This window comes from Protomyctophum parallelum, assembly GCF_964188405.1.
Source record: "Protomyctophum parallelum genome assembly, chromosome: 21".
NCBI classification, from domain to species: domain Eukaryota; kingdom Metazoa; phylum Chordata; class Actinopteri; order Myctophiformes; family Myctophidae; genus Protomyctophum; species Protomyctophum parallelum.
Genome location: NC_139713.1, coordinates 1,569,243 through 1,584,242, shown reverse-complemented (window position 1 = coordinate 1,584,242; position 15,000 = coordinate 1,569,243). Strand labels below are relative to the sequence as shown.

General features: G+C 46.7%; 1 protein-coding gene across 1 annotated transcript in view; it reads right to left on the bottom strand.

The window, feature by feature from the left end:
- Window positions 1-15,000, bottom strand: part of ap3b1a (adaptor related protein complex 3 subunit beta 1a) — a 148,190-nt gene that overhangs the window by 67,964 nt on the left and 65,226 nt on the right. Inside the window, exons 12-18 of the mRNA XM_083794337.1 lie at window positions 13,572-13,634; window positions 9,883-10,015; window positions 7,663-7,772; window positions 5,667-5,843; window positions 4,057-4,243; window positions 2,557-2,687; window positions 1,236-1,377 (exon numbers count right to left, since the gene is read on the bottom strand). Coding sequence (XP_083650463.1) covers window positions 1,236-1,377; window positions 2,557-2,687; window positions 4,057-4,243; window positions 5,667-5,843; window positions 7,663-7,772; window positions 9,883-10,015; window positions 13,572-13,634 — 943 coding nt within the window. The remainder of the gene's footprint in view (window positions 1-1,235; window positions 1,378-2,556; window positions 2,688-4,056; window positions 4,244-5,666; window positions 5,844-7,662; window positions 7,773-9,882; window positions 10,016-13,571; window positions 13,635-15,000) is intronic.

Below are 15,000 nucleotides of genomic sequence, written 5' to 3'. Positions count from 1 at the left end.
CGCCATACACACACCTTCGTCATACGACATAGACGCCGTACACACACCTTCGTCATACGACATAGACGCCATACACACACCTTCGTCATACGACATAGACGCCATACACACACCTTCGTCATACGACATAGACGCCATACACACACCTTCGTCATACGACATAGACGCCATACACACACCTTCGTCATACGACATAGACGCCGTACACACACCTTCGTCATACGACATAGACGCCGTACACACACCTTCGTCATACGACATAGACGCCGTACACACACCTTCGTCATACGACATAGACGCCGTACACACACCTTCGTCATACGACATAGACGCCATACACACACCTTCGTCATACGACATAGACGCCATACACACACCTTCGTCATACGACATAGACGCCGTACACACACCTTCGTCATACGACATAGACGCCATACACACACCTTCGTCATACGACATAGACGCCGTACACACACCTTCGTCATACGACATAGACGCCGTACACACACCTTCGTCATACGACATAGACGCCGTACACACACCTTCGTCATACGACATAGACGCCATACACACACCTTCGTCATACGACATAGACGCCGTACACACACCTTCGTCATACGACATAGACGCCATACACACACCTTCGTCATACGACATAGACGCCGTACACACACCTTCGTCATACGACATAGACGCCATACACACACCTTCGTCATACGACATAGACGCCGTACACACACCTTCGTCATACGACATAGACGCCATACACACACCTTCGTCATACGACATAGACGCCATACACACACCTTCGTCATACGACATAGACGCCGTACACACACCTTCGTCATACGACATAGACGCCATACACACACCTTCGTCATACGACATAGACGCCATACACACACCTTCGTCATACGACATAGACGCCATACACACACCTTCGTCATACGACATAGACGCCATACACACACCTTCGTCATACGACATAGACGCCATACACACACCTTCGTCATACGACATAGACGCCATACACACACCTTCGTCATACGACATAGACGCCGTACACACACCTTCGTCATACGACGTAGACGCCATACACACACCTTCGTCATACGACATAGACGCCATACACACACCTTCGTCATACGACATAGACGCCATACACACACCTTCGTCATACGGTATAGACGCCATACACACACCTTCGTCATACGAGGTAGACGCCATACACACACCTTCGCTGCTGCTGCTGTCTTCCTCACTGCTGCTGCCGCCGCTGCCAGACTCCGCCTCTTCCTGCCCCTCAGAGTCAGAGTAGAACTTGTCAGAGGATTTGGAGGGTTTGGATTTCCCCACGGACGGAGCGCACTCCTTCACCTGAACGCACCACGGAGAGAATACACACAGTGTGAACACACACTGCTTCACCTGAACGCACCACGGAGAGAATACACACAGTGTGAACACACACTGCTTCACCTGAACGCACCACGGAGAGAATACACACAGTGTGAACACACACTGCTTCACTTGAACGCACCACAGAGAGAATACACACAGTATGAACACACACACACTCCTTCACCTGAACGCACCACAGAGAGAATACACACAGTATGAACACACACTCCTCCACATGAACGCACCACAGAGAGAATACACACAATATGAACACACACACACTCCTTCACCTGAACGCACCACAGAGAGAATACACACAATATGAACACACACTGCTTCACCTGAACGCACCACGGAGAGAATACACACAGTGTGAACACACACTGCTTCACCTGAACGCACCACGGAGATAATAACACTGTTGGAGCAGCCATAAACTACACAGGTTTATCTCTACTGTTGGAGCAGCCATAAACTACACAGGTTCATCTCTACTGTTGGAGCAGCCATAAACTACACAGGTTCATCTCTACTGTTGGAGCAGCCATAAACTACACAGGTTCATCTCTACTGTTGGAGCAGCCATAAACTACACAGGTTCATCTCTACTGTTGGAGCAGCCATAAACTACACAGGTTCATCTCTACTGTTGGAGCAGCCATAAACTACACAGGTTCATCTCTACTACTGTTGGAGCAGCCATAAACTACACAGGTTCATCTCTACTACTGTTGGAGCAGCCATAAACTACACAGGTTCATCTCTACTACTGTTGGAGCAGCCATAAACTACACAGGTTCATCTCTACTACTGTTGGAGCAGCCATAAACTACACAGGTTCATCTCTACTGTTGGAGCAGCCATAAACTACACAGGTTCATCTCTACTGTTGGAGCAGCCATAAACTACACAGGTTCATCTCTACTGTTGGAGCAGCCATAAACTACACAGGTTCATCTCTACTGTTGGAACAGCCATAAACTACACAGGTTCATCTCTACTGTTGGAGCAGCCATAAACTACACAGGTTCACCTCTACTGTTGGAGCGCGGTGGCGCGCTATGAGCTTGTAGATCTGCTATTTTTCAATAGCTAAAGCATAACATGATGCTGACACCAAAACGGGTGCCCGGTCAGAATGGGTTAAAGTCCTACCGGCTCCAAGACCTCCACGTTCCTCACGGACTGGTCCGGGGCGACCTCCGGCCAGTCGGACAGCTCCAGGTATCCGGACGCCTTGACGTTCAGCGTGTGGGACAGAGTACCCAGCTGGTAGCGCTCTCTATCTGGAAGACAAAAGGTCAGAGTGTGGGACAGAGTCTCTATCTGGAAGACAAAAGGTCAGAGTGTGGGACAGAGTCTCTGTCTGGAAGACAAAAGGTCAGAGTGTAGGACAGAGTCACTGTCTGGAAGACAAAGGGTCAGAGTGTGGGACAGAGTCTCTGTCTGGAAGACAAAAGGTCAGAGTGTGGGGACAGAGTCTCTGTCTGGAAGACAAAAGGTCAGAGTGTGGGGACAGAGTCTCTGTCTGGAAGACAAAAGGTCAGAGTGTGGGACAGAGTCTCTATCTGGAAGACAAAAGGTCAGAGTGTGGGACAGTCTCTATCTGGAAGACAAAAGGTCAGAGTGTGGGACAGAGTCTCTATCTGGAAGACAAAAGGTCAGAGTGTGGGACAGAGTCTCTGTCTGGAAGACAAAAGGTCAGAGTGTGGGGACAGAGTCTCTGTCTGGAAGACAAAAGGTCAGAGTGTGGGACAGAGTCTCTGTCTGGAAGACAAAAGGTCAGAGTGTGGGACAGAGTCTCTGTCTGGAAGACAAAAGGTCAGAGTGTGGGACAGAGTCTCTGTCTGGAAGACAAAAGGTCAGAGTGTGGGACAGAGTCTCTGTCTGGAAGACAAAAGGTCAGAGTGTGGGGACAGAGTCTCTGTCTGGAAGACAAAAGGTCAGAGTGTGGGACAGAGTCTCTGTCTGGAAGACAAAAGGTCAGAGTGTGGGACAGAGTCTCTGTCTGGAAGACAAAAGGTCAGAGTGTGGGACAGAGTCTCTATCTGGAAGACAAAAGGTCAGAGTGTGGGACAGAGTCTCTATCTGGAAGACAAAAGGTCAGAGTGTGGGGACAGAGTCTCTGTCTGGAAGACAAAAGGTCCAAATGCAACCTTTAACATTTGCATGGCTGCAGTGAGGCGTGGCTGCAGTGAGGCCACCTTAGGGGGCTGGATTGGGGGTTCTTAGGGGGCTGGTTTGGGGGTTCTTAGGGGGCTGGTTTGGGGGTTCTTAGGGGGCTGGTTTGGGGGTTCTTAGGGGGCTGGTTTGGGGGTTCTTAGGGGGCTGGTTTGGGGGTTCTTAGGGGTATGGTTTGGGGGTTCTTAGGGGTCTGGTTTGGGGGTTCTTAGGGGGCTGGTTTGGGGGTTCTTAGGGGGCTGGTTTGGGGGTTCTTAGGGGGCCGGTTTGGGTTCTTAGGGGGCTGGTTTGGGGGTTCTTAGGGGTCTGGTTTGGGGGTTCTTAGGGGGCTGGTTTGGGGGTTCTTAGGGGGCTGGTTTGGGGGTTCTTAGGGGGCTGGTTTGGGGGTTCTTAGGGGGCTGGTTTGGGGGTTCTTAGGGGGCTGGTTTGGGGGTTCTTAGGGGTCTGGTTTGGGGGTTCTTAGGGTGTCCTTACCTTTGAAGGCAGACTGCAGGACGGGGGCCGGTTTGGGCGCCAGGAGGATGCGCCGGGCGTACTTGCTGAGAGCGCCGCTCTGCTCGTTGGGGACGATGAGCTGACGGATGAAGCGCGTGCGGTCTCTGATGTCATAGTTCTGGTCGTACTTCCCCAGGTTGAGGATGTACTGAGTCAGCAGCTTGGTCTGTCAGGGGTTAATATCATTATTATCATCATCATCATCATCATCATCATTATCATTATCATTATCATTATCATTATCATCATCATCATCATCATCATCATTATTATTATTATTATTATTATTATTGATATTGTTATTATTATTATTATTGACGTCCTGATCAGATCCCGATACCTCAATCTCTAGGCGTTAGCCGATACCCAATACAGATACCAGAGAATAATATTTATAATAAAAAAGAGGAAATTACTTATTTTACAATTTACAATGTAGGCATTTATCAGACGCTCTTAATCCAGAGCGACTTACAATAATCAGGAACAAAAGCATGGGAATACATCACAAAAGCATTTATCATGAAACATGCGTAAGCTAAGAAAGTAACAGTGGAATATCTATATTATGAGACTATACATGTAAGCTATATATATATATACTACTATGCTATGCTATACATATGTACTATGGCGTGCTATGACTATATACAATGCAATTATCGTGCTGTCTACATAACATGCTATAAGTCTGTATCAGATGCTATCTAAGTCTACAGAAATGCTATCTAAGGGGGTATAGGGTAAGTGGTATGGGCCATGATGGAGTCTGAAAAGGTGGGTTTTCAGACTGTATCAAATGCTATCTAAGGGGGTGGGGTAAGTGCTATGGGCCATGATGGAGTCTGAAAAGGTGGGTTTTCAGACTACGGCGGAAGATTGGGAGTGATGCTGCAGTTCTGACTGCAATGGGAAGTGCATTCCACAGTTTATCTCGTGTTATTTATAGCAGACTCCTCACTCAAACGTACACTTGCAGTTTGGGGCAACTCCAAAGCAACCCCTTACCCCTGTGTGGGATCACTGGTTAGACTGGCATAGTGTCGACCCCTTACCCCTGTGTGGGATCACTGGTTAGACTGGCATAGTGTCGACCCCCTTACCCCTGTGTAGGATCACTGGTTAGACTGGCATAGTGTCGACCCCCTTACCCCTGTGTGGGATCGCTGGTTAGACTGGCATAGTGTCAACCCCTTACCCCTGTGTGGGATCGCTGGTTAGACTGGCATAGTGTCGACCCCTTACCCCTGTGTGGGATCACTGGTTAGACTGGCATAGTGTCGACCCCTTACCCCTGTGTGGGATCGCTGGTTAGACTGGCATAGTGTCGACCCCTTACCCCTGTGTGGGATCACTGGTTAGACTGGCATAGTGTCGACCCCTTACCCCTGTGTGGGATCGCTGGTTAGACTGGCATAGTGTCGACCCCTTACCCCTGAGTGGGATCGCTGGTTAGACAGATCTACAAGCTCATTGCGCGGCACCGAGTGGTGCACTACGAGCTTGTAGGTCTTCTATTTTTGGAGGAAAAAAAAAGTTCTTTCAGATATATAATATTTCGCCGTCAGGCCTGAATGGGTTGACTCTACCTGTCTGGAGTTGGTCAGGTAGAGTTTGGCGGCCAGGTTGACGGTCTGCAGCTTGACGATGTCCTCCTCGGCCGTGAAGCTCTTGGCCATCTTCCGCAGCACGTCGGGGGCGATCTTGGGGACGCGCTCGCAGTACTCGCCGATCAGCCACAGGATGCTGGCCCGCGCCATGGGAACCTGTTCCATTAGAGAGAGATACACAAGAGATCAGACACACCGTGCACGGTGGCACAGTTGTTAGTGCTGTCGCCTCACAGCTAGAAGGTCCTGGGTTCGATTCCCCGCTCGGGGCGCTGTGGGTGCTGGCGGCGTGTTCCCTCCTCCGCGTCATCAGTGCCCATACCCGAGGCGGGGTTGGCGAAAGGGCCTTTCTGTGTGGAGTTTGCATGTTCTCCCCGTGTCCCCTAGGGAAGGTACCCTCACATGTTCTCCCCGTGTCCCCTAGGGTAGGTACCCTCACATGTTCTCCCCGTGTCCCCTAGGGTAGGTACCCTCACATGTTCTCCCCGTGTCCCCTAGGGTAGGTACCCTCACATGTTCTCCCCGTGTCCCCTAGGGTAGGTACCCTCACAAAAACATGCAGTAATCCTGGTCTCTATACTGCCTCCCCCTGGCCAGCCGGGGCGCCTGATGGAGGGGAAAGGAACTGGTTGGAATAACGTGTTCCTTCCACGCGCTACGTCCAACCAGGGAAACTCCCCCCTGTCAGGTGTAAAGGAGCAACTTGGACACTCAGGCATGAAGGAAGCATGAGTTCAAGTCTGTTGCTCTCCCCTTGTCCCCCATATATGGGGACTAGGTTGGTCTCCCCTTGTCCCCCATATATGGGGACTAGGTTGGTCTCCCCTTGTCCCCCATATATGGGGACTAGGTTGGTGGAGGGTGTGTATAGAGCCCAGGATCACATTAGATGATTGACACAGGGGTGAAAAATGGGTTACAAAATTGTGGGATAAAAAATATATGTAAAAAAAAAAGAGATCAGACGCAAAGATACAGTCTACCATTCATTGTCAATGGAACCACAGCAACATAAAGATACAAAGATGCAGTCTACCATTCATTTTCAATGGAAGCACAGCAACATGAAGATACAAAGATGCAGTCTACCATTCATTGTCAATGGAAGCACAGCAACATAAAGATACAAAGATGCAGTCTACCATTCATTTTCAATAGAAGCACAGCGACATGAAGATGCAAAGATACAGTCTACCATTCACTGTCAATGGAAGCCAGCGACATGAAGATACAGAGACTCAGTGATGCCTGTAGCTGTAGCATGTAGCTGTAGCATGTAGCATGTGGTAGCATGTAGCATGTAGCTGTAGCATGTAGCATTTGGTAGCATGTAGCATGTAGCTGCTCCAAACCAACTCACAACGCGTCTCTGCATCGTTTCCTGCGTGAACACATCATGTGACAGACGAAAACAACGCGGTTTGAAGCTAACCCATTTTGGGGCGGGAACTCCTTTTGGCGTTTTACACATTTACGTTATAATGTAGCTATTGAAAAATAGCAGATGCTATTTATTTTTTTTAATTCGTTAAAATGTGCCGCAAATCATTGAATATATATTTCAGAGTGAACGTTTTTAACACAAATATTTGCTTCTGGGGGGGGGGGGTCCCTGGAACTACATATTTTGAGATGGGGGTCCGTGGCCCAATAGAGATAATTCTGGGGGTCCTTGACATGAAAAAAACAATAGAAACATGGGTTTTTCAGAGAACTATTAGGATGTAGAAGCCTGTGTGAAGCCTTTTCTCTTCATCGACCTCAGGCCAAAATTAGCCGAAATAATTACTATTCATACAATAACATCTACAAGCTCAACATGTGATGTCACCGTTATACATGACGAGGTAGCATGTTTGATGATGTCACTGTGCTGGGTGATGTCATAGTGACCTCATACCGTGATGTTGTCAAACAGCTTGGCCATGTGTTTGATGATGTCACTGTGCTGGGTGATGTCATAGTGATGTCATACCGTGATGTTGTCAAACAGCTTGGCCATGTGTTTGATGATGTCACTGTGCTGCGAGGGCTGAGTCTGTAAGAGCTTCTTGATGACGACCACGCTCTCTGCTACCACGGTCTCTGTAGAGGGTACAGATTACACCTTTAAGGTCTCTGTATAGGGTACAGATTACACCTTTAAGGTCTCTGTATAGGGTACAGATTACACCATTAAGGTCTCTGTAGGGTACAGATTACACCATTAAGGTCTCTGTAGGGTACAGATTACACCATTATGGTCTCTGTAGAGGGTACAGATTACACCATTAAGGTCTCTGTATAGGGTACAAATTACACCATTATGGTCTATGTAGAGGGTACAGATTACACCATTATGGTCTCTGTAGAGGGTACAGATTACACCATTAAGGTCTCTGTAGAGGGTACAGATTACACCATTAAGGTCTCTGTAGAGGGTACAGATTACACCTTTAAGGTCTCTGTAGAGGGTACAGATTACACCATTATGGTCTATGTAGAGGGTACAGATTACACCATTATGGTCTCTGTAGAGGGTACAAATTACACCATTATGGTCTCTGTAGAGGGTACAGATTACACCATTATGGTCTCTGTAGAGGGTACAGATTACACCATTATGGTCTCTGTAGAGGGTACAGATTACACCATTATGGTCTCTGTAGAGGGTACAAATTACACCATTATGGTCTCTGTAGAGGGTACAGATTACACCATTATGGTCTCTGTAGAGGGTACAGATTACACCATTATGGTCTATGTAGAGGGTACAAATTACACCATTATGGTCTCTGTAGAGGGTACAAATTACACCATTAAGGTCTCTGTAGAGGGTACAGATTACACCATTATGGTCTATGTAGAGGGTACAGATTACACCATTAAGGTCTCTGTAGAGGGTACAGATTACACCATTAAGGTCTCTGTAGAGGGTACAGATTACACCATTAAGGTCTCTGTAGAGGGTACAGATTACACCATTAAGGTCTCTGTAGAGGGTACAGATTACACCTTTAAGGTCTCTGTAGAGGGTACAGATTACACCTTTAAGGTCTCTGTAGAGGGTACAGATTACACCATTAAGGTCTCTGTAGAGGGTACAGATTACACCATTAAGGTCTATGTAGAGGGTACAAATTACACCTTTAAGGTCTCTGTAGAGGGTACAGATTACACCTTTAAGGTCTCTGTAGAGGGTACAGATTACACCTTTAAGGTCTCTGTAGAGGGTACAGATTACACCATTATGGTCTCTGTAGAGGGTACAGATTACACCATTATGGTCTATGTAGAGGGTACAAATTACACCATTATGGTCTATGTAGAGGGTACAAATTACACCTTTAAGGTCTCTGTAGAGGGTACAGATTACACCATTAAGGTCTATGTAGAGGGTACAGATTACACCATTAAGGTCTATGTAGAGGGTACAAATTACACCTTTAAGGTCTCTGTAGAGGGTACAGATTACACCATTATGGTCTCTGTAGAGGGTACAGATTACACCATTAAGGTCTATGTAGAGGGTACAAATTACACCTTTAAGGTCTCTGTAGAGGGTACAGATTACACCTTTAAGGTCTCTGTAGAGGGTACAGATTACACCATTATGGTCTATGTAGAGGGTACAAATTACACCATTATGGTCTATGTAGAGGGTACAGATTACACCATTATGGTCTCTGTAGAGGGTACAGATTACACCATTAAGGTCTATGTAGAGGGTACAAATTACACCATTATGGTCTATGTAGAGGGTACAAATTACACCTTTAAGGTCTCTGTAGAGGGTACAGATTACACCATTAAGGTCTCTGTAGAGGGTACAGATTACACCATTATGGTCTCTGTAGGGTACAGATTACACCATTAAGGTCTCTGTAGAGGGTACAGATTACACCATTAAGGTCTCTGTAGGGTACAGATTACACCTTTAAGGTCTCTGTAGGGTACAGATTACACCTTTAAGGTCTCTGTAGAGGGTACAGATTACACCATTATGGTCTATGTAGGGTACAGATTACACCATTATGGTCTCTGTAGGGTACAGATTACACCTTTAAGGTCTCTGTAGGGTACATATTACACCATTAAGGTCTCTGTAGAGGGTACAGATTACACCATTAAGGTCTCTGTAGGGTACAGATTACACCATTATGGTCTATGTAGGGTACAGATTACACCATTATGATATAAACACAGTATATCTTACCGTCTCTGTTGGACAGCAGCAGTACCAGTCCTGACAGACAGGTGTCAGTCACCTCGCTGATGTTGGTGGCGCATCGTCCGATGGCCTGGATGGTGGCGGCCGCAAACGCCTTGTCCTGGCTCTTTACGTAGGTCTGAAACCACCCAACACAACCACCCCATGTCAATGTAGACCCAACACAACCACCCCATGTTAATGTAGACCCAACACAACCACCCCATGTTAATGTAGACCCAACACAACCACCCCATGTTAAACGCCTTGTCCTGGCTCTTTACGTAGGTCTGAAACCACCCAACACAACCACCCCATGTCAATGTAGACCCAACACAACCACCCCATGTTAATGTAGACCCAACACAACCACCCCATGTTAATGTAGACCCATCACAACCACCCCATGTTAATGTAGACCCATCACAACCACCCCATGTTAATGTAGACCCAACACAACCACCCCATGTAATGTAGACCCAACACAACCACCCCATGTTAATGTAGACCCAACACAACCACCCCATGTTAATGTAGACCCAACACAACCACCCCATGTTAAACGCCTTGTCCTGGCTCTTTACGTAGGTCTGAAACCACCCATCACAACCACCCCATGTTAATGTAGACCCAACACAACCACCCCATGTTAATGTAGACCCAACACAACCACCCCATGTTAATGTAGACCCAACACAACCACCCCATGTCAATGTAGACCCAACACAACCACCCCATGTCAATGTAGACCCAACACAACCACCCATGTCAATGTAGACCCAACACAACCACCTCATGTCAATGTAGACCCAACACAACCACCCCATGTTAATGTAGACCCAACACAACCACCCCATGTTAATGTAGACCCAACACAACCACCCCATGTTAATGTAAACCCAACACAACCACCCCATGTCAATGTAGACCCAACACAACCATCCCATGTTAATGTAGACCCAACACAACCACCCCATGTTAAACGCCTTGTCCTGGCTCTTTACGTAGGTCTGAAACCACCCAACACAACCACCCCATGTCAATGTAGACCCAACACAACCACCCCATGTTAATGTAGACCCAACGCAACCACCCCATGTTAATGTAGACACAACACAACCACCCCATGTTAATGTAGACCCAACACAACCACCCCATGTTAATGTAGACACAACACAACCACCCCATGTCAATGTAGACACAACACAACCACCCCATGTTAATGTAGACACAACACAACCACCCCATGTTAATGTAGACCCAACACAACCACCCCATGTTAATGTAGACCCATCACAACCACACCATGTCAATGTAGACCCAACACAACCACCCCATGTCAATGTAGACCCAACACAACCACCCCATGTCAATGTAGACCCAACACAACCACCCCATGTTAATGTAGACCCAACACAACCACCCCATGTTAATGTAGACCCAACACAACCACCCCATGTTAATGTAGACCCAACACAACCACCCCATGTTAATGTAGACACAACACAACCACCCCATGTCAATGTAGACACAACACAACCACCCCATGTTAATGTAGACCCAACACAACCACCCCATGTCAATGTAGACCCAACACAACCACCCCATGTCAATGTAGACCCAACACAACCACCCCATGTCAATGTAGACCCAACACAACCACCCCATGTTAATGTAGACCCAACACAACCATCCCATGTTAATGTAGACCCAACACAACCACCCCATGTTAAACGCCTTGTCCTGGCTCTTTACGTAGGTCTGAAACCACCCAACACAACCACCCCATGTCAATGTAGACCCAACACAACCACCCCATGTTAATGTAGACCCAACGCAACCACCCCATGTTAATGTAGACACAACACAACCACCCCATGTTAATGTAGACCCAACACAACCACCCCATGTTAATGTAGACACAACACAACCACCCCATGTCAATGTAGACACAACACAACCACCCCATGTTAATGTAGACACAACACAACCACCCCATGTTAATGTAGACCCAACACAACCACCCCATGTTAATGTAGACCCATCACAACCACCCCATGTCAATGTAGACCCAACACAACCACCCCATGTCAATGTAGACCCAACACAACCACCCCATGTCAATGTAGACCCAACACAACCACCCCATGTTAATGTAGACCCAACACAACCACCCCATGTTAATGTAGACCCAACACAACCACCCCATGTCAATGTAGACACAACACAACCACCCCATGTTAATGTAGACACAACACAACCACCCCATGTTAATGTAGACCCAACACAACCACCCCATGTTAATGTAGACCCATCACAACCACCCCATGTCAATGTAGACCCAACACAACCACCCCATGTCAATGTAGACACAACACAACCACCCCATGTTAATGTAGACACAACACAACCACCCCATGTTAATGTAGACCCAACACAACCACCCCATGTTAATGTAGACCCATCACAACCACCCCATGTCAATGTAGACCCAACACAACCACCCCATGTCAATGTAGACCCAACACAACCACCCCATGTCAATGTAGACCCAACACAACCACCCCATGTTAATGTAGACCCAACACAACCACCCCATGTTAATGTAGACCCAACACAACCACCCCATGTTAATGTAGACCCAACACAACCACCCCATGTTAATGTAGACCCAACACAACCACCCCATGTTAATGTAGACCCAACACAACCCCTCCATGTTAATGTAGACACAACACAACCACCCCATGTTAATGTAGACACAACACAACCACCCCATGTTAATGTAGACCCAACACAACCACCCCATGTTAATGTAGACCCATCACAACCACCCCATGTCAATGTAGACCCAACACAACCACCCCATGTTAATGTAGACCCAACACAACCACCCCATGTTAATGTAGACCCAACACAACCACCCCATGTTAATGTAGACGCAACACAACCACCCCATGTTAATGTAGACACAACACAACCACCCCATGTTAATGTAAACCCAACACAACCACCCCATGTTAATGTAGACACAACACAACCACCCCATGTCAATGTAGACACAACACAACCACCCCATGTCAATGTAGACCCAACACAACCACCCCATGTTAATGTAGACCCAACACAACCACCCTATGTTAATGTAGACCCAACACAACCACCCCATGTTAATGTAGACCCAACACAACCACCCCATGTTAATGTAGACCCATCACAACCACCCCATGTTAATGTAGACCCAACACAACCACCCCATGTTAATGTAGACCCATCACAACCACCCCATGTTAATGTAGACCCAACACAACCACCCCATGTTAATGTATACCCAACACAACCACCCCATGTTAATGTAGACACAACACAACCACCCCATGTCAATGTAGACCCAACACAACCACCCCATGTTAATGTAGACCCAACACAAACACCCCATGTTAATGTAGACCCAACACAACCACCCCATGTCAATGTAGACCCAACACAACCACCCCATGTCAATGTAGACCCAACACAACCACCCCATGTTAATGTAGACACAACACAACCACCCCATGTTAATGTAGACCCAACACAACCACCCCATGTTAAATGTCAGAGACAGAGAGGTTACAGAGGTCAGAGGTCAGAGACAGAGAGGTTACAGAGGTCATAGGTCAGAGACAGAGAGGTTACAGAGGTCAGAGACACACCTGGAACTCTCTAAGGACTGTGGAGATGTTGGATTCGTTGCCCAGGTTGGTCAGGATCTCCAGCTACACAGATACACGCACGCACGCACGCACACACACACACACACACACACACACACACACACACACACACACACACACACACACACACACACACACACACACACACACACACACACACACACACACACACACACACACACACACACACACACACACACACACACACTTTACTGTACATTCTCTGTGCACGGCGGTAGTTTGCTTAAAGCTTTCCTTAACTCTTGTAAGTGTTTTATTGTAGGCCTTGAGTTGAGGTCTTGTAGACCTTGTAGGTTTTCTATGAACAGCGGATTGGTTGGTGAGAACTGTAGTAATCTGACAGATTGAACAGTCATACTGTAGTAATCTGACAGATTGAACAGCCGTACTGTAGTAATCTGACAGATTGAACAGTCGTACTGTAGTAATCTGACAGATTGAACAGTCGTACTGTAGTAATCTGACAGACTGAACAGTCATACTGTAGTAATCTGACAGACTGAACAGTCGTACTGTAGTAATCTGACAGACTGAACAGTCGTACTGTAGTAATCTGACAGACTGAACAGTCGTACTGTAGTAATCTGACAGACTGAACAGTCATACTGTAGTAATCTGACAGATTGAACAGTCGTACTGTAGTAATCTGACAGACTGAACAGTCGTACTGTAGTAATCTGACAGATTGAACAGTCATACTGTAGTAATCTGACAGATTGAACAGTCATACTGTAGTAATCTGACAGACTGAACAGTCGTACTGTAGTAATCTGACAGATTGAACAGTCATACTGTAGTAATCTGACAGATTGAACAGTCATACTGTAGTAATCTGACAGATTGAACAGTCATACTGTAGTAATCTGACAGACTGAACAGTCGTACTGTAGTAATCTGACAGATTGAACAGTCGTACTGTAGTAATCTGACAGACTGAACAGTCGTACTGTAGTAATCTGACAGATTGAACAGTCATACTGTAGTAATCTGACAGATTGAACAGTCATACTGTAGTAATCTGACAGACTGAACAGTCATACTATAGTAATCTGACAGACTGAACAGTCGTACTGTAGTAATCTGACAGACTGAACAGTCGTACTGTAGTAATCTGACAGATTGAACAGTCGTACTGTAGTAATCTGACAGATTGAACAGTCGTACTGTAGTAATCTGACAGACTGAACAGTCATACTGTAGTAATCTGACAGACTGAACAGTCGTACTGTAGTAATCTGACAGACTGAACAGTCATACTGTAGTAATCTGACAGATTGAACAGTCATACTGTAGTAATCTACAGATTGAACAGTCGTACTGTAGTAATCTGACAGATTGAACAGTCGTACTGTAGTAATCTACAGACTGAACAGTCGTACTGTAGTAA